Source organism: Zingiber officinale, chromosome 8B (assembly GCF_018446385.1).
Source record: "Zingiber officinale cultivar Zhangliang chromosome 8B, Zo_v1.1, whole genome shotgun sequence".
Taxonomy (NCBI): Eukaryota; Viridiplantae; Streptophyta; class Magnoliopsida; order Zingiberales; family Zingiberaceae; genus Zingiber; species Zingiber officinale.
The window spans coordinates 3,194,475-3,221,660 of NC_056001.1; the positions used below are offsets into that span (position 1 = coordinate 3,194,475).

The 27,186-nt window shown below is 41.1% G+C and overlaps 1 protein-coding gene across 1 annotated transcript; it reads left to right on the plus strand.

Annotated features, from left to right (window-relative positions):
- The first annotated feature begins 304 nt into the window (after positions 1-304).
- Positions 305-27,186, plus strand: LOC122017792 (wall-associated receptor kinase 2-like). The gene is made up of 5 exons (XM_042575484.1): positions 305-469; positions 572-1,486; positions 1,589-2,026; positions 25,291-25,446; positions 25,668-27,186. The coding sequence occupies exons 1-5, from the start codon at positions 430-432 to the stop codon at positions 26,897-26,899; spliced, it is 2,781 nt and encodes a 926-aa protein (XP_042431418.1). The 5' UTR covers positions 305-429; the 3' UTR covers positions 26,900-27,186.

Genomic DNA, 27,186 nt, shown 5'->3' on the forward strand with positions numbered 1-27,186 from the left:
ATTGATGGTCCTACAGCCTCAAGACAACCATCTATTTCACAAATATATCCTAAAATTTTTTCATCTGTACCTACTTATAATAAAATCTCAAATTTTTCATCTATTGATTGGTATATTAACATACTCCCATCAATGCATCCCAAGCCAACATGACTCTTGTCATGCAACCAAGAAATGACAGACCGGGGATCTCGATGATACAGTTAGTGCGTTTCTCCATTTTAATTTGCATTCTCACATTTCCTGCTCACTTTATTTTTGGTGCTCCTTACTTATCAGCAAAGTATGGACCTGCTTTTAAGTTGACTGACTTTGCTGAGAAGACCCCGTCGCAGCCTTCCAAGTCCACTGTACAATGTTAAGAAGACCTCGTCATCGTCTTCTAAGTTCACCGTCTTCTATATCGACTAACAGCCTGACGATCGATCAATGACGTGCGTACTTCTCTTCAAAGCTCAACAAAGCCAAGGTGAGTCTCCTTTTTTCGTTCAAGTCAACATAATGCAGCTCAATCAAACAGGTCTTGAACAGTTGAGTGATCAATGAAACGTACTCATTTCTATATGTCCAGAGATGGCGTGGGGGAAAGTGTTCCTGTTCCTACTCGCACTTGGTACTACCTGGGGATCTCCCTGGTGTTGCTCCGCGGCTGCAACCGGAGCACAACAGATCAAAACAACGTCAATTAAAAAACGAATTTTTACACTCCCATCCAACTGTCCAACAAGTTGTGGCAATATCAGCATCCAATACCCTTTCGGCATCGGCCATGGTTGCTACCTCCCCGGCTTCAACCTTACCTGCCGCAAGCAATACGATCGCACTGTGCCAGGCCGGCTCTTCATGGGTGATGACACACTCGAGGTCACTAGGATAGATTTTTTTTCGGAGTATGTGTACTTCAAATTGCCAGTTATCAGAATAGGCGTCGACCAGAGTTCCATCACCGCGCCACTGATCGATCTGCAAAATTACCACAACTTCAACTTTTGGTCAACAGACAACGTTCTGTTTGTCTCTGGTTGTAATGTTTATGCCGCTCTAGTCGATCTCAACAACAATAACACCATCATAGATTATTGCATCACCATTTGCTCGGACGACAGTCCAGATTTGCCGCGCGCAGTAATCCGGCAAAAAAATTGCACGATTCAGATTGGGAAGGGAATCCCAGACCGTGTCTTCTTAGGAGTTCGTTTAACTCGACTCGACCAGACTTTGTTGCATTTGGTTAATGCCACTGCAGTCAGCGCCTACATGAGTTCCTCTACCCGCAGGTTGGAGTCCCAACTGTCTTGGTACATGGACGATCACTCTTCCTGTACAGAGGCAGCGAACGATACGGAGACCTACGCTTGCATAAGCAGCAACAGTTATTGCGCCGATGCCTTTGCTGGCGACAGCGATGACACGACCGTCGGATATTATTGTAATTGTTATGGTGGAAACGAAGGCCTAAATCCCTACCTAACTGATGGCTGCAAAGGTAATTAACTTCATTCCTTCTTAATTAGTTTTCTCGAGTTCACTTGGATTGGAAGAATCAATGATGCTTCTCTGTTGCATTGATTATTACGATTGTCAACAGGTTTAACAACTGCCAATATATATCCAGCCAAAAATTGTACTAGAAAATGCGGAAGTGCCGATATACCATTTCCTTTTGGACTTGTTAATGAGTCTGATTGCTACAGAGACTCGATATTTGCACTATTTTGCAACCAAACAACGACCCCTCCCGTTCTCCAGTATCAGGACAAAAATGTGACCGATGTAGACGTGGAAAGAGGAGTACTAATCCTCGTGGAAGTGAGAAATTCTTCACGAGTCATTACTCTCACTGAAGGCCGTTACAGTTGGTTGATCCCCTATCATTCCTGCGAGGATGCTAAAAGGAATAAGTCGCTCTACGCATGCGTGAGCGAGCACGGCACATGCCACAATGCCACCGGAGATCAATTGGGATACCGTTGCAATTGTTTGAAAGGTTATAAAGGAAATCCGTACGTACTGAATGGATGCCAAGGTACCTAATTAAAAACTCTCCCTAGCTATCTTCAGATATCAGTCGAGTTTTTTTTTTTTCATTCTAAAAGTTCCTATATTTCCGTAAAAATTTTGCCCATTTGAAATTTCTTTCAGAGGTATGATTCCTTAAAAACTGAATAACCAATCTAATACTGATAAAAGTACTAGAGGCACTTTTTAATTTGTTTCTTAAAACTTTTATAATGGTAATTGTTCCAATCAAATATCATAGATGACATATTACTCCGATATTTAAATTAAGATTTATTTAAGGTACAAAAGATGGAAGAAGAAAATGGAAAAGGACATGACCTAGTGGAATAAAAAAGGGGAGTTCATATTGGGGATCCTTTGTAATTACATTCTCTATCACTTATATAATTGGTAAAAGAGTATATCCACGTAAGACGTTGCATGAAGGAACAGATTTGACAACCGTTAATTGCCTCCCCATTCACCAAATGCCACGTGTTTGAAGGACATATGTGGGACTAGATTTGACAACCTCTTAATTGATTCTCCATTCATCCGGTGTCACATTTTCTAGAATATTTGTGGAGAAAGGATCGCATTGAGGAGGTGGTTATAACCATGTATTGTATGGGCCCGATTCAAAGGTGAGCAAATGAGGAAATGATGTTGATGTAGAGTGATCTTGAGAGTAGACGAAGTCGAAGTTGAAGGATGGATAGAGGCACTTTTTCATTTGTTTTTTAAAACTTTTATAATGGTAATTGTTCTTATCAAATATCATAGATAGACATATTATTCCAAAATTTAAATTAGGATTTACTTAAGGTACAAAAAATGGAAGAAGAAAATGGAGAAGGACGTGGCCTGGTGGAATACAAAAGGGGAGTTCATAATTAGGGATCCTTTGTAATTACATTCTCTATGACTTATATAATTGGTAAAAGAGTATATCCACATAAGGCGTTGTGCTACATTCTTTTTTATCATCCTTGTATGCGCCAATGAGAGAATAGATTTGACAATCGTTAATTGCCTCCCCATTCACTAAGTGCCACGTATTTAAAGGAGGACATATGGGGGACCAGATTTAACAACCTCTTAACTGATTCTCCATTCATTTGATGCCACATTTTCTGAAATATTGGTGGAGAAAGGTTTTCATTGAGGAGGTAGTTATAACCATGTATGGTATGGGCTCTGATCCTGTCCAGAATCTAAGTCAAACAGATCGGTTAGTGAGGTGGATAGAATGTTGATCAAATCGTGACGTCCCGGAGGGGGTATGCTGAGATAACTTTTATATTGATCAAGTCGTTAGAACTCCTCTGGTCAACGCTACCAACAGCCAGCTATCAGGTCACCCGGATCCCTAGTACTCCAATGCTCAAGGCAGATCCAACGAGTATATAAGTAACAAACTAAGATATAAAATAATGAAATGCGTACAGAACATGAATGGAGAGCGTACCCTGGCCCAGGGGGCGCCCTCGGATGGGACACTGCTCGAGTTGTCATGATCCGAAAATGACCCGGAAGTGACCCAGAAGAGCAGGTGAACGGGAGTCGGATGTGGAGCTGTGTCTGGCGGCACGGAGCTGAATTAGACCTGGATCCGGAAGATGACACGCAGATCGGGAGATAATAGCAACACGTAGGGCGGGAGATAATAGCAGCATGCAGGCCAGGAGATAATAGTGGCACGCAGGCCGGGATATGATATCGGCACGTAGGTCGGGATATGATATCGACACATAGACCGGAATAATAATAACGACACGAAGGCTGGAACGCTACATTGGCACGAAACTGGCACACATTAGCGAGGTGCCCAAAGGCAGTAGTCCAGGGGAGGTGGTATTGCATCAACAACATATGACTACACGGATCAGGGGCTGGATCAGTGTCGGACCTAAGGGCAAGGGCGCTGGATGATCGGATCTGACGATGGGGATGCCGGAAGCGGTAGTGACGCTGTGAGGTTGGCCGAAACCATGAGTCTACCCGAGGTTGCTGGAGGTGGCAGCCACGAGGGAACGAAACCGGTGAAGGGGCTATGGCGCTGGAGGTTGCCCACGCTAGGAGACGGTGGTAGCGGCCCCAATGTTAAAGACTACGTCGGCGTTGGGTTGCTCGCTCAGGATGCCAGCGAGAGGAAAGGGAAGAGAAGGCTACTCGCGAGGGCGTCGACGTGGAGAAAGGAAGACGGAGGCAGCGACGTCCTAGGTGGAAAGGCGGTGACTACGACATCACGAGAGGAAGCGGCGAGGGCGTTCGCGACGGGGTCGCGTGGGTGAGGAGAAGGGGCGACTGGAGGCGCCCGTTGGCGAGAGGTGAGGGAGAGAGGAGAAAAAGGGGGGAGGCGGTTGCTGGCTTCGACGACGACTGGAGGCAGAGGAGTGGAGGCGTGCATGAGGTTGCCGGCGTGAAGAGGAAAACGATGGTGGCGGTGTCGATCGGCGGGGTCTGCGTCAAGAAGGATGGAGGAAGGAAGGAGGCAACTCGGAGACAATCGCCACTAGCTGGCGTCACTCGCTGGTGGTGGCGAGAGACGTAGAAACCCTGCTTTGTTCGTGGCGACGACTTCAGCGGGAGAATCCGGTGTTGGTGATAGAAAAACCTCCTCTCATTCTTGGTGGTGGCGGAGCCCCCTTGTTCGTGGCGACAACACAGAAGACTCCAAGAAGAGGAGGGTGAGAGGGAGGAAGAAGGTGACCTCCTTGGCGACGAGGGAGAAAACGACGGCGGCGGCCTCCCTCCTTGGTCGCTGTCGTGGGTCCTCGGGAAGAGATGGCGGTGGCGGCGGAGAAAAAACGTAACTTTTTTCTCCCCCCTTTCCAACAAGCTGAGCCCCCTTCTAAAAGCCCTAATAGTGAATTAACCCAATTGCCCTCCTCCCTCTCTCTAATTCCCTTAGGGCTCCTTAAATATATCTATATCTCAAGCCTCTCCTTCAAGTCTAGTCGAAGGAGGCACGAGTCCGACTGACTAGACCAAGTCTAACATAAAATAGAATCGCTCCTGAATGCAAAGACAGATGGTTGGGTCTGTCATCGAACTAGTAGTTGTGGCAATGTCGAGCAAGTGACGGAAACAGTACTGTGTAGATGGTCAAAAGAATGTCAAGCGACACAAATGGGTGGCCGAGAGGGTCGAAAGACGATGGGAGAGCGGTGTCGAGCGTGCGACCGAGAAAATGTCGATCGAACAACAATAACCACTACCGGGTAATCGAAAAATGTCAATCGGGCAATAGGGAGAATGCCGAGCAGGTCGAAAGTTGATATGCGAGCGATGTCGAGCGCACGACCGAGAAAAATGTCGATCGGGCAACAGAGAAAATGTTGAGCGGGTTGAAAGTCGATGGGCAAGTGATGTCCAACTTGCTACTGAGAAAAATATTGACTAGGCAACAAAGATAATGCTGATCAGGTGGAATGAGAATGGGTGAGCGAAGCCGAGCGCGCGATAGAGAAAAAGTTGACTGGAAAATCAAGAGAACGCCAATAAAGTAGAGAGATACCAGGCGAGCGGTGTCGAACGCGCAACCGAGCGACAATAAACCACGACTGAGCAACCGAAAAGTGTCGACCCAGTGGCCATAAAATGCAACCAGGCGATCGAATAGTGTTGACCGGGTAATAGTGTCGACCGAGTAATAGAGAGAATGCTGAGCGGGTAGAATGGGAATAGGTGAGTGAAGCCGAGCGCGCGACCGAGAAAAGGTCGACCGGAAAATCGAGAGAACGCCAATCGAGTAGAGAGATGCCAGGCGAGTCGTGCTGAGCGCATAACTGAGTGACAATAAACCATGACTGAGCTACCGAAGTGTCGACTGAGTGGCCGTAAAATGTAACCAAGCGACCGAAAAGTGCCGACCGGGTAATAGAGAGTATGTTGAGCGAGTGGCCAGCGAGCAACCAAGCTAATCTGAACAAGATGCAGAGCAAATCCTGATGCCGACTAGGAAATCGAGAGAATGTTGCACGATGTCGAGTGGGCGTGGAACCCGAAAACTAAGCGAGAGCATAGTCCGTGAAATCAAAAATAAATAGGAGCAAAATCCATGAGCCATGCGGGCATGGAACTCGACAACTAAGCGGGAGCGTAGCTCGTGAAATCAAAAATAAACAGGAGCAAAACCTATGAGTTGAGCGAGTATGGAACCCGACAACTGAGCGGGAGCGTAGTTCGTGAAATCAAAGGTGCATGGGATAGAAAGTCATGAGCCAAGTGGGCATGAAACCGGTGAGCTGAGCGATGAGTAGGACAAGTGCTGACTGAATGACGAACAATAATGTTGAGCGGATGCCAAGTTGGCGATTGAGCAAATGCCAAACTGGCGATAGGGCAAATGCCAAGCGAGCGAATAAAAAATGTCGAGCGATGTAAAGCGAATGACCAAATAGTGTCGAATGGGCGACGACGAGAATGTCGACCGGATGATCGAGATAATGTCGAGCAAGTGGAAAGATGATGGGCGCACGGTATGGACCGCGTGACCGAGAAAATGTTGACCGAGCGACAGTAACCCGCGATCGGGTGATCGAAAAATGTCGATCGGGTGATAATAAACCACGACTGGGTGATTGAAAAATGCTGACCCAGCAATAGGGAGAATGCCGAGCAGGTCTTGCCAAGAGGTCGATGGTGAACGGAAGCGGATCTCGTGAGCGGAAGCGGATCCCGTGAGCGGAAGCGTATCCCATGAGCGGAGTGGGTGTAAAGCCTATGAAATTGAATGCGAACATGAGCAGAGCCCTTGAGCCGAGCAGGCGCAGAGCTCGGGAATCAAGAAGGAGCAGTTCCCAAGAGATCAAAAGGCGCAACGTCAATACCCCGAGTGGGCGTGAAGCTCATCGAAAGTGAATGCAAGAGGGGGCACAGCCGGGGATCTGAGTGGGCGCAAAGCCCGTGAGCCGAGCAGCGAGTGAGACGCGAGTGTCAAGCAATGCGACAAGTGAGATGAGCGTCGACTGAGCAACAACGGTGAGCAAAACACAAATGGTGAGTGCAGGGCAGAGCGGCGAGTGAAGCGAGTGTGATGAGTGTCGGGCAGAGCGACGAGTGAAATGCGAATGGTGAGTGTTGAGCACAGCGGTGAGTGAAGTGAGTGCCTGACACTAACCAGGAGGGAAACCTGACCGACTAGTACCTCTGACCGACTAGTTGTGCACAAGAGCCCTATTCGCTTATAACTTGTACTGGGGCGAGAGTTTGAAACATAGACCAGGAGATCGTTGGTCGCGAGAGCATGCTCACTTATAACTCTCGCTGGGGCGAGAGTCTGGAGCTCGACCGGGAGGTCGTTGGTCGTGAGATCATGCTCACTTATAACTCGCGTTGAGGTGAGAGCCTGAAGCCCGACCGGGAGGTAGTTGGTCGTGAGAGCATGCTCACTTATAACTTGCGCTGGGGCGAGAGTTTGGAATCCCGATCGAGAGGTTGTTGGGCGTGAGAGCATGCTCACTTATAACTCACACTAGGGTGAGAGTCTAGAGGCGTGAGAGCATACTCACTTATAACTCGCGCTGGGGCGAGAGTCTGGAGCCCGACCGAGAGGTCGTTGGTCGTGAGAGCATGCTCATTTATAACTTGCACTAGGGCGAGAGTCTGGAGCTCGGCCGAGAGGTCGTTGGCGATACTCCGGTCCGAGACCGGTGGCGATACTCCGGTCCGAGACTGGTGGCGATACTCCGGTCCGAGATCAGTGGCGATATTCCAGTCCGAGGCCGGTGGTGATAGCTCAACCCCGAAAAGGGGAGATAAGAGATCTGATAAACTGGTCCGAGACCACTGTAGACTGCTCGACCCCGAATGGGGGGAGATAAGGGATCCAATAAGCTCGTCTGAGACCAGTGCAGACTGCTCGACCCCGAACGGGGGAGATAAGAAATCCGATAAGCTGGTCCGAGACCAGTGAAGACCGCTCGACCCCGAACGGGAGAGGTTAACCCTGAAATCCATAAAGTGGAGCCTATAGAAATATGAGGGAGCAGAGCCTTTGTCATACCTGATCGCAAAGTGATGTCGACCGACTGAGGATCTGTGTCGGTCCCTCAACTCCCGAATACCCGTGGAGCGAGGGAGAAGATAATAATCTGAGCATTGACCGTCAAAGGGAGTGAAGCCCATGACAATATAAGGGAGCAGAGTCCGTAGCAATAGAAGTAAGCAGAGCACCGTGGGTGAAGGGAGCAGAGTCTGTAGACGTAAGAGGATGCAAAACACCATAGATGGAGGGTGTAGAGCATATAGTACTAATAGAGTGTAGTGCCTATAACAGTAAGAGGATGTAGAGCCCCATGGTGAATGGTACAGAGCCTATAGCAGCAAAAGGATGTAGAGCCCCATGGTGAAGGGTACAGAGCCTATAACACACCTGACCGGGGAGCTAAGCCCCTAGTCCCTGATCGGAAAGTAAGACCCCTAGCCTGTAATCAAAGAGCAAGACCCCTAGATCCTGATCGGAAAGTTGTACTGCGAGTCACTGATCGGGAAGCTATGTCCCTAGTGTCTGATCGGGGAGCTGTGCCCCTAATGTCTGATCGGGAAGTTGGGCCCCTAGTGTCCGATCAAAGATCGAAGACCCTAGTCTTTGGTCAAGGAACTAGGATCTTACTCTTTTATCAGGGAGCTATAGCAGATCCTATAACCGTAAAAAGGGAGCAAAGACCGTAACGTACCTGATCGAGGAGCTGTGCCAACCGGTTAAGAGTTTTTCTCAGTCCCTTGACTCCCGAATACCCGTGGAGTCAAGAAAAAAAATATAACGGAAAAACTAACCTATCGGCCAACTAAAGCTCCAACTCAATCCCTCTACTCCCGAATACTCGTGGAGCGAGGGGAGAAGATAGTATGTTCATCAGTATTCTCCGGGATTGTGATAATGGCATAGACCCCCCGACGTCGCCCATCTTCATGTTTCAGAACAGGTGGAGAAGATTCCCACAGATGGCACCAAATTGATTCTGTCCGGAATCTGATTCAGACAGACTGCCGGGTGAGGTGGATGAAATGTTGACCAAATCACGATGTCCCAGAGGGAGGTATGCTGAGATGACTTCTATGTTGACCAAGTCGTCAAAAGTCCTCTGGTCAATGCTACCTGCAGCCAGCGACCGGGTTATCCCGATCCCTGGTACCCCGATGCTCGAGGCAGATCCAACGAGCCAATGCTGAAGACTACGTCAGCGCTAGGTTGCTCGCTTAGGCTGTCGGCGAGAGGAAAGGGAAGAGGAGGTTGCTCGCGAGGGCGTTGACGCGGAGAAAGGGAGACGGAGGCAGCGATGTCCTAGGTGGAGAGGCGGTGACTACGGCATCGCGAGAGGAAGCGGCGACAGTGTTGGCGACGAGGTCGCGTGGGTGAGGAGAAGGGGCGATCGGAGGCGCCCGCCGGTGAGAGGTGAGGGAGAGAGAGGAGAAAAAGGGGGGGAGGCGGTCGTTGGTGTCGACAACGGATGCAGGAAGAGGAGTGGAGGCGTGTGTGAGGTTGCCGACGTGGAGAGGAAAATGATGGTGGCGGTGTTGATCGACGGGGTCTGCGTCCAGAAGGCTGGAGGAAGGAAGGAGGCGACTCGGAGACAATCTGGCTAGCGTCGCTCGCTGGTGGTGGCGAGAGATGCAGAAACCCTCCTCTGGCCGTGGCGGCGGCTTCGACAGGAGAATCTGGTGTTGGCGGCAGAAAAACCTCCTCTCGTCCTTGGTGGCGGCGGCGCAGAAGACTCCAAGAAGAGGAGGGTGAGAGGAAGGAAGCAGGTGACCTCCTTGGCGACGAAGGAGAAAACGACGACGGTGGCCTCCCTCCTTGGTCGCTTTCGTGGGTCCTCCGGAAGAGATGGCGGCGACGACAGAGAAAAAAACACAGCTCCCTCCCTGTAGGATCGAAAAGAATTTAGATATCTCCACAATGACATGATATTGTCCACTTTGGGCCTAAGCCCTCATGGTTTTGCTCTTGGGCTCTACCCAAAAGGCCTCATGCCAATGGAGATATCTTTTTCTTATAAACCCATGATCTTTTCCATGTGTTTTCAATATGGGACTATGTTTGCAACTTTGTAACCCCAACAATCCCCCCCTCAAACAAAGGACCATGGGCTTCCCACGTCCGATTCTCGACCCACCAGGTCTTCCTGCCCCTCGGTCTACTCGACCTACTAGGACTTCCTGCCCCTCGGTCTACCCGACCTACTAGGACTTCCTGCCCCTCGGTCTACCCGACCTACTAGGACTTCCTTGCCTAGCCGCAACTAGGACTTCCTGCCCCTCGGTCCACCCGACCTACTAGGACTTCCTGCCTGGTGTCTGGTCCTCTTGATCCGAACATAGGAACCCCCACTTTCTTTGTTCGAGGTCAATATTGTACTCACATGGTTCAATCAGACCATAGCTCTTGTGCACAGTCGGCGGTTAAACCTTCTGGCAGTCCGGGCTCTGATACCAATTGTAGGATCGAAAAGAATTTAGATATCTCCACAATGACATGATATTGTCCACTTTGGGCCTAAGCCCTCATGGTTTTGCTCTTGGGCTCTACCCAAAAGGCCTCATGCCAATGGAGATATCTTTTTCTTATAAACCCATGATCTTTTCCATGTGTTTTCAATATGGGACTATGTTTGCAACTTTGTCCCCCCAACCCCCCCCCCCCCCAAAAAAAAGTCGAGCCCCCTTCTAAAAGCCCTAATAGTGAATTAACCCAATTGACCTCCTCCCTTTCTCTAATTCCCTTATGGCCCCTGAGATACATCCATATCAGGCCCGATTCAAAGGTGAGCAAATGAGGAAATGATGTTGATGTAGAGTGATCTTGAGAGTAGATAAAGTCGAGGTCGAAGGATAGATGAAGCCAACAATTGATATAGGCCTGGATAATAGCAGGATCTTAGGCTGAGCTAGGGCGATGCTGGATGATGCCAAGATCTGAGGCTGAGTTAGGGGCGATGTTGGCAGCTGAGGTCGAGACATAATTGTTGGTCCCTTTGGAGGCTGGCAAGAGGGGAGGGGTGAATTGCCCTACAAAATAAAACTCGAACCTTTCTCGGATTTCAACTATATCATAAACACTTGTAATAAAAAGTAGAGACTAAGTAAAGAAATCATACACCAGAGATTTACTTGGTTTGCAATCAGAGGATTGCTAATCCAAGGAAAGTTAGTGCACTATGATCTCCTCTGGGCGGAGAAGCCTCTTTACAACGTTGACAGCACAAATGAAAAGAACACAACTGAAAGCACAGAAAGAATTGATTACAAGTGAGTTAAATGGTCTGTGCAAACCAGTGCTATATTTATAGCACTGGTCGGGGCGCCCCGAAGGGGTTCCCGGCGCCCTGGGGGGATAAAACTTTATCCCCCAACGTTCAGATCGAGTTTGACTCGATCTGGTCAAAAACTTCGGTCCGGGCGCCCCGGACCCCAAAAGTCAACTCTGGTTGACTTTTTCCGTCCGGTCGCTTCGCTTCGGTTCAGCTCGTCTCGGTCCGGGTCTTCTGTTCCGACTCCACTAGCTTGGGTGATCTCGGCCATCCGGAATAGGGCTCACCCGAACCCATGTTCCGGCCTTCTCCTCGAGCAGCCTTCCTTCCCGATTTCTCGTCCCTCGAACGCCGCGCACGTTCTTCTCGTCCACCGGTGTACTCTTCCGCGGTCACCTCGTCCCTCGGACGCACCGAGCCCGTCGGCTCTCTCCCGTGCCGTCCTTCTCGCTAGCCGCGTCTTCCGCTTGACTTCCTGTGTTCCTAAGCTCCTGCACACTTAGACACAAGGGTTAAACAAACGCAGGACCTAACTTAGCTTGTTTGATCACATCAAAACACCTTGGGGTTCCAACAATAATATCTGACTTGCCCTTTATCAAACTCGAATCTTTGGGATGAGTTTGTCAAGGAGGTTCAATAAGACCCGAATCTCATCTAGGCTGAATTCGAACCCTTTGGGTCATGTCTAACTAACCATGACTGATGAATCAACATGACTTTTGACCACATGGGACAAGTGGGGGTTATAGGATTTTGTCACACCACAAGTCTCTCCTTCAAGTCTAATCAAAAGAGGGTAGTCTGATTGGCTAGACTTTACTGAGTTATTGTCTGCTTACCAAGCTTAGCTTTCTAGAATGTTGAGTTGAGGTATCATCATTTCAATGGGACAGTTGACCAGGTCTTGATTGTCTAGAGATAAGGTGTCGCATTTAATAAACGTGTGAGATCGTGTATTTGCCTTATGATTGGAACATTGTTCCGTCGCATTAATGGGCGATATATAGTATCCTCCTCAAGACGCGAGCACACCTTACCTGATTAATTGCAAAGGCATCCCATAGTGTTGCTGCTAATGCAACCCTAGATCCGATGGTAGTGGTGTATTGCCGCCTATTTGGTCTCCTCATCCGACCATCGTTGTTGAACCATTATGGGGATCGATGTGTTGTTACATAACTTGCCACTATTGCGCTTTAATGGAAAGAAATTAGATTGGGATCATGACTGTTTAGCTGAGTGATCTGATGACTAAGATGACATTTCGCCATTCTTTTTTGTCATCCACGAGCCGATGTGACAATTCTACTATACCATCACTAATGTATATTAGGTTATCAGAAAGAACATTGTCTTCATTCGTTTCGACTGTCTTAGTGTCTTTGTCTTCATATTAGTCTCTCCTTCCACTTCAAAAATATAATCATTTAGGGATGAAATTTACAATGAATATAAAAAATAAATCATTACAAAATTCACCTATGATGAAAATTGTGACAAAAATAATTAGTTACAAATTGTCACTAAATTTAGGGGCGAAAAACTAAAAATTCATTACAAAGTTTACAACGAATAACATATTCGTTGCAAAAATCATCACAAGTTTTACGACGAAAACAAATATTATCACAAACTTCGATGTTCAAAATCTGGGATGAAAAATAAAATTTATCGTAAATTTAGCGGCAAAAAGCAGATTCGTCATAGATTTGTGACGAATGATGATTTATTATAAAAACTGTGATGAAAATATATTCGTTGCAACCTATGACAAAAAATAGATTTGTCAGAACACTACCGAAAATTCAATTTTTGTTACGTAAAAACAAGATCATCGCAGTTTGCAATGAAAATTTATATTCATTGTAAATCTACGATGAAAATATATATTTATTACAAATTTACAACAAAAATAAAAATTCATCACAAATTTCCAATGAAAATCAAAATTCATCGCAAATTTACAACCAAAATTAAAATTCGTTGTAAATTTACAACGAAAATCAAAATTTATCACAAATTTACAAAGAAAATGAAATTTCGTTGTAAATTTCCAATGAAAATCAAATTCACCACAAATTTACAATGAAAATCAAAATTCATCACAAAGCTTTGATAAAAAAAGTATATCACGATAAATTTGCAACGGATCTTTTTTCGTCACAAAATTCATCTCGAAAGTCAAAAATGTTTTCCAGCACCTTTCAATTTCAATATTTTACCATATATACAAATTTTTCCGGAACTTGTTCAATATACAATAGACACACTGAATACAATACACGATACAACAAAACTGAATACAATATACACAAATACAATAAAAATGAATACAAAAATAACAATAACAAAAACCAAACATATTCATCGTAAACAATGTCAAACAAGGTGGCATATCCAAATACAACTAATAACATATACCAACAATACAGCTAACAATAAAAATAAATACAACAAAATTTCAACCAAGTTACAACAAAAACATTTCTAAGTTATGATATCCAAATTACTATCTCATACCAAAATGTCTCAAAACATAGGAAAGATAGAATAGAAGATAATCTGATCCTCGAAAGATCCTTGTCATTCCAATCTTCTTCTATTACCCACATCATAAAATAAACAAACAAAAGTATCATTTTTAACAAAAAAAGAAAATCCTACAAACTAACACAAAAATAGATAAAGGGTTAAATAGAAATAAGAATTTATGCATGTTTTATAACAGAAATAAAAATAGGCATTTATTTTCAATTTGGTTGGAATTTATTTTCACATGAAACCAACATGTAAAATAATAAAAACATGTAGCTTCATCGATAGAATCTGCTCTAAACAACACCAACTTGTATTTTAGCAGCAAAAAGGTAATTCTAAATGACAAGCTATCTTAGCTATACTTGAGTTAGGATGAGTTAGGACTACTTTTGGGCCTTGCAAATGTAACCTGGGAAAAAAACACAGTTTCAGCTGCAAAGGGGGAAAAACACGATAGTAAGCAGACGCTCAAAGCAAACAAGAAATTTGACTAAGCGTGAACCAATATAATGACCATTTTACTTGGAAGTAAAGAAGATTTGTATCTTTACCCCGGAATATTTTTGCAATGAATTTTCCACCTACTTGAAGCACGTGAGTAACAATTGTTAGTGCCTACAACAAAGAAAATCAATAATAGATTAGCATAACATGATAAAAAAAAACAACCAATAATCTTCAAAGTAAATTTATTAACTCAAGAAAGTTCAGAAAAGAGAGTAGTACGAATCAAGAGTCAGCTTGATAAAACTGAAACAGAACTGGAAGCTGTGCAACCATGACCAAAATTTAAACTTTCATGGTTTACACATACTAACTCAGGGATTAGCAAAGAAAATATGATCTGAACCAGGATTATAAAGTTTTTGTCTGCAATTATAAGTGTAAAGCAGATGTAGACAGAGGCATTCTAAGTATTGAACAAATGGAAGTTTCAAGTTTTTTTTTTTTCCTGAATACTCTCTGATCTATTGTCATCATGACTTTTATTTAGGAATAATAAGTAGGCACAGAATAATCAAAATATTGGACATATTTGTACTTACTGCCAATATAAGTTGAGACTGAACAAATTCATCCATATCATGTAGTTCAGTAACGGCAATAAATTTTGTAATGCCCCGGCCCGGGTGGCCAGACCCGAATTGAACCGGGCACACTACCAAAATTATCCATCGGGTTAACGATTAGTTCCACAGACCACCGAAGATCGTTTTAGCGTGCTTTGTCCTCACTCGCACGCACCCTTGGAAACTTTCCAGGAGGTCACCCATCCTAAGATTTCTCCAAACCAAGCACACTTAATTTTGGAATTCCTAAGTTTGAGCTTCTGAAAAAGAAGGTGCACCTTGATGATATGGATAATACCATCTAACCTTTTAAGTCATACTTAATCAGAATCTCAGAACCGAGGTATTACAAATTCAGAGGTAACGCTCAACCAAAAGAATAAAGAGACTAAAGATTGGGGTTCAAATAAAATTACAATGAGAATGTATAGAGCATTCTTACCATCTAGAACACCATCGCAGACAACTAAGCAGCCCCAGTCCTTCGACTCAGGAGGCCCCGGACGAAAAAAAAGTCTAAAATAAATTTTTAATAATATACAATTCATTTAAACGATTTCTTCTAGCATTTCTATTTGTAAAATCGTCTATAATATTATCAGTTTCAAAATTTTTCAAAATATTTTTCTTAATACATTTTTCATTTGTTTACCATTTTACAAATTACAACCTAAAAGTATAAAAGTAAAAGACAATATCAAAAGGTTTTGAAATATGAATTTGGGTCCAATTATCTAAGGCCCTAATTACATGCCTAAAAAGATAAAAGTAAAAGACAATATCAAAAGATTTTGAAATATGAATTTGGGACCAACTACCCAAGACCCCAATTACATGCCTATAATACATAATAGTAAAAAAAAAATTGGGCCCTCTCAAATTTTGGGCCCAGGGCCATAGCCCAGTGCCGCCCTCCTCCAGGGTCGGCCGCAACTAAGTCCGCTTTGCACCCATCAAAATGTCGGATTACCTGGCAGGCTCATTTTAGTTAGTTTAAATAGGCAGATGGTTCGTATACAACCCATAGGGGGACTGAATGAAAATTGCCTTAAGAGGATATTTTAGATCATAAAATGTCTGGATAATATCCTAGAATGAATAAAAGAAAATAGAATAATGCTTATGCTTATGTGAAGATTGAAAAATGAATGCAAAATACAAAAAAATAACAAAAACAAATAGAAAGCTATCAAAATAATGAAAAACTCAATAAAACATTGAAAATAGTCAATTAAAAAAAATTCCCAATATCATTACAAGTTCATTGCCATAATGATGGAGGGATAAAATCCATGTAACCAATCCAAATATTTGGAACAAAACAGCTTACTAATGATAATTACAAGTTAATTAGTGGCTCCTAGTTTCAAGTTTTTTACTCCAACAATAAAATAAATACCCTTCACTAGAGAAAGCGTGAGAATAAAAACTAGAAATTTCCAATACTTGTTATCAAGTTTACTGAAAGCCCAAATAACAAGGACGTTGATAGATTAAAACTTATTCACAAGAAGTTAAAGAAAAGTTTGCAACATTTTAAGAAATAACAATACATGACAGTTTATTTCCGCTTTCACTGCAAATACATGACATGGTAAAGTTACAGAAGAATGAAGTATCAAATAACATTCCAACTGTTAAAAATAGTAATAAATGCCAAGTACAAAATAATTTTACCACTCCTGCAGCTCGAGCATTAGTGATATCACCCTGCACTAATAGCCTGCAAATCGATTGCAACAATAAGTGGAAGATCAGCATCCCTACAATAAAATGTTGATACATTATGGCAAAAAATGAATACGCTCGCTCCCAGCATCCCTGCCAATCCGTTTCAGCGCCAACATGGAGGAGGTAAATCACGGGCGGCTACTAGCCTTTGAAATAGTGATTAGCATATAAGGGAGGCATTTACCTCGGCTTTGCCGAGATTCGAACCCTAGACCTCATTGTGTCAACATCTCATGCACTAGCCACTAGACTCATCCGAGGGGACAATAATGTTGACACATGGAGATTAAGTTGTTGATAAAATTAATGTGTTAGTGGGTCAATATGTTGACATGTTGAGTCAGTGGTGGTGTTAGTGGAGTTAGTGGTTAATGTTGTAGTGGTGTTAGTGGTTAATGTTGTAGTGTTAGTGGAGTTAGTGGGTTTTATTAATATGTGATATATTAGCCTATAAATAAGAGATATAATGATCAATGAATAAATGTGTGTGAAAAACTTATTTTTTTTCCTCCTTGTGTCCTCGACTCGTCTATTTTTCTTATCAGTGGTATCAGAGCGAGGTTTCGAAAAGAGGTATGTCTTCCGAAAGTTTTGTACAACCTGCCATTCCTTGATTTGATGGTCACTTTGACCATTGGAGCATGCTCATGGAGAATTTTTTAAGATCTAAAGAATATTGGACGGTCGTGATTTCTGGAGTAGTAGAACCGATAGAAGGTATTGCGCTAACAGATGCGCAATTGAAAGATCTTAAAGCAAAGAATTATCTCTTCCAAGCTATTGATTGCTCAATCTTGGAAACCATTCTCTGCACGGATACCGCCAAAGATATCTGGGATTCTATGAAAAAGAAATACCAAGGTACTACAAGAGCTAAGAGGTAGCAGCTTTAAGCACTTCGTTCGGAGTTCGAAATGCTCCGAATGAAATCAGGAGAATCAGTTTCAGATTATTTTTCAAGAATGATAACAATCATCAACAAAATGCGGATCCTTGGCGACAAGATAGAGGATGTTCTTATCGTTGAAAAAATTCTTCGATCTATGACACCAAAATTTAATTTTGTTGTCTGTGCCATTGAAGAAGCAAATGATGTAAGCCTACTTTCAATTGATGAATTACAAAGTTCATTATTAGTACATGAGCAGAAAATCAATCAATGTGAAAAAGAGGAACAAGCGTTGAAGGCTTTATCAGAAAATCACTCTACAAATGGTAGAAGTGATAGAGGACGAGGAAGAGGCAGAGGATGAGGAAGAGGAGGTAGAAACAACAATGATCATGAGAACCAACAACAAAATCAACACCAAGAAAGTTATTTTCAAAGAAGAGATAGAGGACGTGGAGGCCATTATTCTACAACTAATAGAACAAAGTCAGCAGACAAGTCTAATGTTGAATGTTACCGATGCCATAGGTATGACCATTATAGATCAGAATGTTATACTAATTTGAAGAAACAAAATGGAGATCATACTAACTTTGTAGAAGAAGAAGAAGTGTCCCTTTTAATGGTATGCCATGAGAAAGAGAAAACTCAATGGAATATATGGTATTTAGATACAGGTTGCAGTAATCACATGTGTGGAGAAAAGGATACATTTTCAGACTTAGATGAATCCTTTTGTAGTTCTGTCAAATTTGGCGACAACTCTATAATTTCTGTTATGGGAAAAGGAAAGGTAACCATACAAGCAAAAGGACATTCTACTCATATTATCTCTAATGTTCTTTTTGTACCAGATTTAAAGACTAATTTGCTTAGTGTGGGTCAATTACAAGAAAAAGGATATGAAATTGCTATTAAAGGAGTTTGTCGGATTCGAGATGCAAAGTTGAGCTTAATTGCGCAAGTTAATATGACAGCAAAACATATGTTTCCGCTTTATCTTCATACTACACCACATTCATGTTTTTCAGTAAAATTTGATGATGAGGCATGGTTATGACACTTTCGCTACGGGCATCTAAATTTTAGTGGATTAAAAACGCTAAAACAGAAGAATATGGTGATTGGTCTTCCTCAAATTACATCTCCTTCTCAAGTTTGTGAAGAATGTGTTGTTAGCAAACAACACCGTAATCAATTCCCACAAGGAAAATCTTAGAGAGCAAACGCGACATTGGAGCTCGTTCATTCAGATATTTGCGGACCAATAACACCGCATTCTAATGGAGGTAAAAGATACATAATTACCTTTATTGATGATTATAGCCGCAAAATATGGATTTATTTATTGCAAGAAAAATTCGAAGCCTTTACAGCTTTCAAAAATTACAAAGTACTTGCCGAGAAAGAAATTGGCAACTCTATTAAAGTTCTGCGTACAGATCGTGGTGGAGAATATAACTCACATGAATTTGTAAATTTTTGTGAGAATCATGGAATCAAGTAGGGGTGGGCATAATTCGGTTCAAACCGGAAAAACCGACCGAACCGAAAAATTTCGGTTTTTTTTGTTCGGTTTTTTCGGTGTTTCGGCCGGTTTCGGTTTAAGTTTTTTAAAATTCGGTTATTAGGTTCAGTTTCCGGTTTTGACTCCCAAAAACCCGAAAAAACTGAACCGACCGTATTATACTTAAAACATTATTTTTATAGATATTTGATCATACAAGTGGATTAATTTCTAATTATTTATAATATAATAGCATAATCAAATTATATATTTATATTTACTTATTGTTACAGGATAACAAAATTTTAGTATTACTTTAAATTCATAATTATTTTAATAAATTGATACTTTTTCTTTGTCTCTAAACTAATATTTGTAGTAGCACAAAATCAATTTAATTCATTGTATAAACCGTATATAACCGACCGTATAAACCGGACCGTATTACATAAAAACCGAATCGAACTGTAATAAAATGGTTTGGTTTTGGATAAAAAATCTTTAAAACCGAAACTGAAAAAATAAAACCGTAGTAGGGGAAAACCGGACCAAACCGGCCGATGCCCACCCCTAGAATCAAGAGACAACTTACAACAGCTTACACACCTCAACAGAATGGTGTATGCGAGAGGAAGAACCACACTATTATGAATATGGTGCGAAGCCTTCTGACGACAAGTGGTATTCCTAAAAGTTTTTGGCCAGAAGCAGTTAATTGGAGAATCCATATATTAAACAGAAGTCCTACATTATCTGTTCAAAACATGACACCGGAGGAAGCCTGGAGTGGAAAAAAATCGACTGTTGATCATTTTCGGATTTTTGGGTGTATAGCTTATGCTCATATTCCAGATGAAAGGAGAAAGAAGCTAGACAACAAAGGTGAAAAATATATTTTTCTTGGTATGAGTAATACATCAAAAGCTTATAGATTATATAATCCCTGCACTAAGAAAATCATTATAAGTCGTGATGTTATTTTTGATGAAAAAGACACTTGGCCATGGAATCAAAATGGTGTTAAAACAATTATCCCTGTTGACTTTGATGATGATGAGAAAGTACAACAGTGTATGGAGGATGAGCAACAAGAGGAAGTCTTTCAAAATATTCCTATAGCAGATCAAAGTTTGGTTGAAATAGAATCACAAAGGCCACAACGTGTTCGAAGAAGACCAACATGGATGTCTGATTATGAGGTGACTGGAATTGATCAAGGTGATGATCCTCTTACACATTTTGCTTTGTTTTCAGATTGTGACCCCACTATCTTTGAAGTGGCTGCTAAAGAATTAAAATGGAGAAAAGCTATGGATGATGAAATTACAGCAATTGAAAAAAATAATACATGGGAGTTATGTGATCTTCCTAAAGGGCAAAAGACTATTGGTGTAAAGTGGGTTTACAAGACAAATCTAAATGAACATGGTGGATTGACAAGTACAAAGCACGCTTGGTGGTGAAGGGCTATAAACAAGAGTTTGGTGTTGACTATAAGGAAGTTTTTGCTCCTGTAGCAAGACATGATACAATCAGAATGGTGATAGCGATGGCGGCACAAAATTCATGGTCTATCTTTCGATTGGATGTAAAATCAACATTCCTCCGTGGAGATTTGAAAGAAGAGGTATTTATTGATCAACCTCCAGGTTATGTGAAATTTGGTAATGAGCATAAAGTTTATAAATTAAAGAAAGCTCTATATGGATTAAAACAAGCCCCACGGGCTTGGTATAATCGTATAGAAACTTACTTTTTGAAGGAAGACTTTCAAAAATGCTCTTATGAACATACTCTTTTTATTAAGATTGATGATGGAGGAAAAATATTGATAGTTTGTTTATATGTAGATGACTTAATCTACACTGGAAATAGTACATCTATATTTGGAAAATTAAAAAAATCTATGATGAAAGAATTTGAAATGTCTGATCTTGGTATAATGCATTATTTCCTTGGTATTGAAGTGGTGCAAGCTTCTGTTGGAATTTTTATTTCTCAAAGAAGATATGTGCAAGAAATTCTGGACAGGTTTCAAATGAAAGATCGCAATCTTGTAAATACTCCTTCTGAGTTTGGAGTGAAGTTACATAAAGATATTAGAGGGAAGAAGGTTGATGCCACACTTTACAAACAAATAGTGGGGAGTTTAATGTATTTGACAACGACGAGACCTGATATTATGTATGCTATAAGTATGATTAGTAGATACATGGATTGTGCTACAGAAATGCATCTCTTAGCTGCAAAGAGAATTTTTCGATACTTGCAAGATACTAAAGAGTTTGGGTTGTTTTATAAAAAGGGAAAAAAGTCAGATCTTTTTGGCTTTACAGATAGTGATTATGCAAGAGATCTAGATGATCGAAAAAGTACATCTGGGTACATTTTTATGTTGGGTACAGGAGCTATTTCATGGTCTTCGAAAAAATAATCAATTGTTACATTATCATCCACGGAAGCTGAGTTTGTTGCTGCAACATCTTGGGCTTGTCAAGCTATTTGGCTAAAGAAGATTCTTACAGAATTATATTTCAAAGAGGATGGACCTGTTCAGATTTATTGTGACAACAATTCGATAATTAAACTTCCTATAAATCCAGTGCTACATGGTCGAAGTAAACACATAGATGTGAGGTATCATTTCCTGAGAGTTCTCACAAATGATGAAGTCATTAATCTCGTCTACTACAGAAGCGTGGATCAAATTGCTGATATACTAACCAAGCGTCTCAAATTTACTACGTTTCAAAAGCTCAGAAAGCTACTTGGTGTTTCTACATTGAGTTTAAAAGTTTGACTCTTTTTAAACTGATTATTACATTTGAAATATCAGTTTAAGGGAGGGATTGTTGATAAAATTAATGTGTTAGTGGGTCAATATGTTGACATGTTGAGTTAGTGGTGGTGCTAGTGGAATTAGTGGTTAATGTTATAGTGGTGTTAGTGGTTAATGTTGTAGTGTTAGTGGAGTTTGTGGGTTTTATTAATATGTGATGTATTTGCCTATAAATAGGAGATGTAATGATCAATGAATAGATGTGTGTGAAAAACTTATTTTTTATCCTCCTTGTGTCCTCGACTCGTCTATTTTTCTTATCATAAGTTGTAGCCAGTTTATATGAATCATGCTCCCTCACCTAAATTAGTATATGTATATCCAATAACGGCCTTTTGGAATACCCCCGCAGGTCGGCAGCGGCCAGGCAAGAATGTACTCGTCGGAGATCAGCGCCAAGAAGAAATCGCTGCCACTGCCAAGAGAGAAGAAAATAGGGAGAGGAGGAGGGATCGGGTGTGTTTGGTATTTTAGAGTTCTTTTTCATCCCAATTTTAGGGATGAATCATGCTTTTGTCACAATTTTTATTTTAAAAAAAACAAATTGTCCGAAGTCGGTTAATGGACCTAGAGAGCTCGGAATAAAACGAAACTAGTTCCTATGTGTTCGTTTACTACTCCTGATTATATAAATGTCCTAAAAATTTTGTTCAACCCAATATATTTTGTGCAGTGATCTTTCGAATACCAATGTGCCCGAAAACTATAATTCGGGTTTAAAAAATCACAGATCCAAATATTTTTGGTCAAATTGATATTTGAAGGTATGCATATAATTAGGAGAACTAGACAAACACATAGGAACTAGTTTCATCTGATTCTAAGCTCTCTAGATCCATTAACCGGCTTCAGACAATTTGTTATATTTTTTTTTAAAAAAAATACCCAAATTTGCAACGAATCCATTAACCGGTGTCGAAAATGGAAAGACAATTCATGTTCGAGGACTTCTCTAGAGAAGGGTGTTCCTCAAACAATTCCTTCATTGGAGGCTAGCGCTTTTCCTTTGCAGTCGCGAGGGGCGTCTCTCCTGCCAATCATTCATGCGAACCTCCGCCAGGGATGACTGCACCCCTATTGATTGAGACCATGGCTGGCGGAACCTCCATAAAGGGAAGTGGCACCATACTTTAGGAGGAGGAGGAGGTAGGAGTGTGTTGCACCACCCTATAAATTAGTTGATTGATGTCTTCCTTGGTCATGGTCACTGTGTCACCACAACTTCTTTCTCCACGGAGTTGTGGTTGTCGTTAATTCTTCTAGTGTTAACCATCACAGCGTCTTGACTCAGAGTTTCTACAGACGACGCCAATTTATTCCGGCCAAATACTATAGATGGTCAAGCCATCAATCAATGAACAATATAGCGTGCACGCTCTCCGGAGGTCGTTGGTGAAGAGGATGAGAACCTGAAATGCACTTCAATAGAGAGTTAGACTAGCGTCGAGGAGATCCTGGCATGTCACTCCGATGCTTAAGTTAGGATTTGCTTGAGGTATGAAAGTCGAAGGAAGAAGATAGAGAAGAAGGACAAGACCTGATGGAGTCAAAGGGGGAGTTCAGAATTGGGAATCCTTTGCAATTGCCTTCTCTAAGGTTTATATAGCTGGAAAAAGAGCATATCCATGTCAGACGTGGTGTTACGTTCTCTTTCATCATCCTCGAATACACAAGTGTGGGGACCAGATTTGATACCTCCTTAACCATTTCTCTATTCATCCGGTGCCACATGTTTTGGAATATTTACGGAGAAATGATCTCGTTAAGGAGATGATTATAGCTGGCCACATAGGGTATGAGCCTAATCCGAGGGTAAGGAGATGAGGAAATGACAATGATGTAGAGTGACCTTAAGAGTAAACAAAGTTGAGGTCGAAGCCAGCGATTGAGACTAAGGCTTGAATGATGCCGGGATCTTAGGTTAGATGAGGTGATGACAGTAGCTGAGGTCGAGACATGGCGGATGCCAGTGACAAACCGAGACAAGGTGGTATCAGGATTTGTGATTGAGATCTGGATGATGTTAGGATCTGAAGCTGAGCCGAGAGCGATGTCGACAACCGAGACATGGAGGATGCCAGGATCTTAGACTGAGCTGAGGGCAAATCGGCGGTTGAGCCTGAGACATAATATATGACTTGCCCTTGATCAGACACGAATCTTTGGAATGCGTGTGTCAAGTCAGTTTGATCATACCCGAATCTCATATAGGTTGAGTTAGAAACTCTTTAGGTCATTTCTAACTCACATTGACTTTAACTGACAACTCAACATGACTTTTGATCACATGAGACACATACCCTCAAACATCATTTTGACACACAATATTGAGAGCAGTGATTTTTTAAACATGAATATATTTAAAAAAATCTAATTCGTATTCAAAAAATCATTGTTATCAATTTAGTGTGTCAAATTGATATTTGAAAACATGAATATAATCAGGAGAACAAACAAACAAATAAGATATGGTTCCATGTCATTGTAAGTTCTCTAGATCTATCAGCCGATTTCAGTCGAAATCGACTAATAGACCTAGAAAGCTCTAAATGACATGAAACCAAATCCTATATGTTCGTCTAGTTCTCCTAATTATATCCATACCTACAAATATCAATTTGACATACTATTTTGAGAGCAATAATTTTTTAAATATAAAATAAATTTTTAATCAATTGCTACAGTGTAATAATCGATTAAGGATCTTACTATACTCATGAATAATATCCTAAATTCATTGTCACACTGTAACAATCGATTAGAATAAATGTGAAGGGATACGCAAATTAGTAATTTTAAAACTTAGGTACATGATTTGAGTATTTCAAAATTTCATCTACCTGATTTGATAATTTACTAAAGATAATTCCTTAAAATAGATACACACAATTACAATTATAAAATAATTATAATTGTCTTAAGAAGTTAATAATTCATAGAAATAACTATTTAATCATTACTAAAAAACTTTATAAATAACTATAATCGTCCCGAAAATCTATTCACTTTTAAAGATAATTAATTATTTGTCTCTAAAACTTTTTATAGAGACAATTATAAATGTCTTTAAAATCGCACAGGATTTAAATATAAGTACATATGACCATTCTCAACATATATATTGCAATCTAGAAACTTTAATACTTAGGTTCAAAATCTACAGCATAGGGTTGAGGGATTTCATCCACCATTTAAAAAAAGGTTTAGAAGAGATTTTGATGTCTTAACTAGACAAGGTGAGTAAAATTTTTCTAACTAAATAAGGCTTCTATCTTCAAATTTCTGTAAACTTTTGGGGAAAAAATAGCTACAAGTGCAAAACATAAATTATAACTCTACTGCCAAATAAGTTTTATTAATTGGTTTCATGTAAAATCACTTTGTTTTTAGGTCCCTCTATTTTTTATGGCATTGGTGTGCATAATTATCTCACCTATGTTTTTGTTATTCTTTAGATATCGATGAGTGCCAAAATCCTAAGGAATATAATTGCATGGGAACTTGTACAAATACAGAGGGTAGTTACAATTGCACATGCAAACCTGGAACATATGGTGATCCAAAGATCGGAGGCTGCATCCCTCATACCAAGAAGAGAACTCTTATGCTAGGTAAGTCCTTGAAACTTGAGAATGAGATGTTAGGTTTGGTTAAACATATATAAACTATGTGATTAAATCAATTGTGCCAAAAAAGAAAAATAAAAACAAAAGTGCAACGCTACTAAAAGTTAGCATAACACTATTAAAAGATACAAAGGTTGACTGTGTTATAACATGTAGTTCATAATAGGTATCACCAACACCAAATAATTTTCTTGTATATGGTACAGCTCTCATCATCGCTGCTGCAGGCAATGTGTGCCTACTACTCTTGTGTGTAATGTTGGTCATCCTAAAAAAGAAATGGAAGGAAAGAATGCAAAAGCAAATAAGAGAAAAGAACTTTCACCAGAATCATGGTTTATTGCTGCAGCAACTGATCTCTACAAGCGAACATGATGCTGAGAGAACTAAATTATTTCCACTGGAAGAGGTAGAAAAAGCAACAAACAATTTTGATGAAACTCGCATGATTGGTCGTGGAGGGCATGGGGTAGTTTACAAAGGAATTTTATCAGATCAACGAGTTGTTGCTATAAAGAAATCCACAAATTTGAAAAAAAGTGAGATAGAGCAATTCATTAATGAGGTAGCAATTCTTTCTCAAATTAATCATAGGCACATAGTAAAGCTTTTTGGATGTTGCCTAGAGACTGAAATCCCCTTACTCATCTATGAATTTATTTCAAATGACACCCTATCACATCATCTCCATGTTCCCAATGGACAATCTAAATTATCATGGGATGATCGCTTGAGGATTGCTATAGAAGTTGCGGGCTCACTTGCCTACTTACACTCAGATGTTTCTATGTCTATTTTTCATAGAGATGTTAAATCGTCAAATATTCTTCTAGACGAAAATTTGGTTGCAAAAGTATCTGATTTTGGAGCTTCAAGATTTATTCCACTTGATCAAAACTATGTAATCACTGTTGTACAAGGCACCTTCGGATACTTGGATCCTGAGTATTATCAAACAAGTGAGTTGACAGAAAAGAGCGATGTCTATAGTTTTGGAGTCATTCTCCTAGAACTTTTGACAGGAAAAGTTCCTATTTACTCAAACGAGCATGGTGATGAGGTGAACCTATCAAAGCAGTTTCTTCAAGCAATGAGAGAAAACCATGCTCTTGATGTTGTGGAGGATCGTGTTTTGAAAGAAGGAAACAAAGAAGAGCTTTTGGAAATAATGCAGATGATAGAAATGTGTTTGAGGTTGAAGGGAGCGGAGAGACCTACGATGAAAGAAGTTGAGTACAAATTGCAAGGGCTGAGAAGGATAAGAATGACGAAAAAGAGGCTACCTTCTTTTGCAGAAGACAATGAAGGAACTGAGACAAACCTGAGTGATGCATTTGATCCTTCAACAGAATTGGTGGACCAAAGAAATCAAGGTACTTCTACTAGTTACAGCTCAGAGAAAGAGATGATGCACCAACGACCATACTCGCCTCGATGAGTTTGCTTCCTCAAAGCATCATGTCTGTACTGCTTGTTGTCTAAACCAGCTGGAATGCTCTGCAAACTATCATTATAGTTAATCTGTTGTGCGAGGATGCTTACCATGACATGTGAATTTCTTCCAGAACAATTTCTCTGTCTACGGAGAAAGTAGGATGCATCATAAACTAAAGTCTAAGTTGGAGTGTGTATGCTACAATTTATTATGTCAAAGTTTGTGTTTGCTTAATGTAATAATCGGTATTAACTTCATGAATGCTACTCTTTTACATATAACAGATCTCT

Bases quoted from the DNA above. Each gene is read 5' to 3' on its own strand.
- LOC122017792 (XM_042575484.1), top strand. From the start codon at position 430: ATGACGTGCGTACTTCTCTTCAAAGCTCAACAAAGCCAAG. The intron at 470-571 runs GTGAGTCTCCTT...CTATATGTCCAG, and splicing joins CAAAGCTCAACAAAGCCAAG to AGATGGCGTGGGGGAAAGTG. The intron at 1,487-1,588 runs GTAATTAACTTC...GATTGTCAACAG, and splicing joins CCTAACTGATGGCTGCAAAG to GTTTAACAACTGCCAATATA.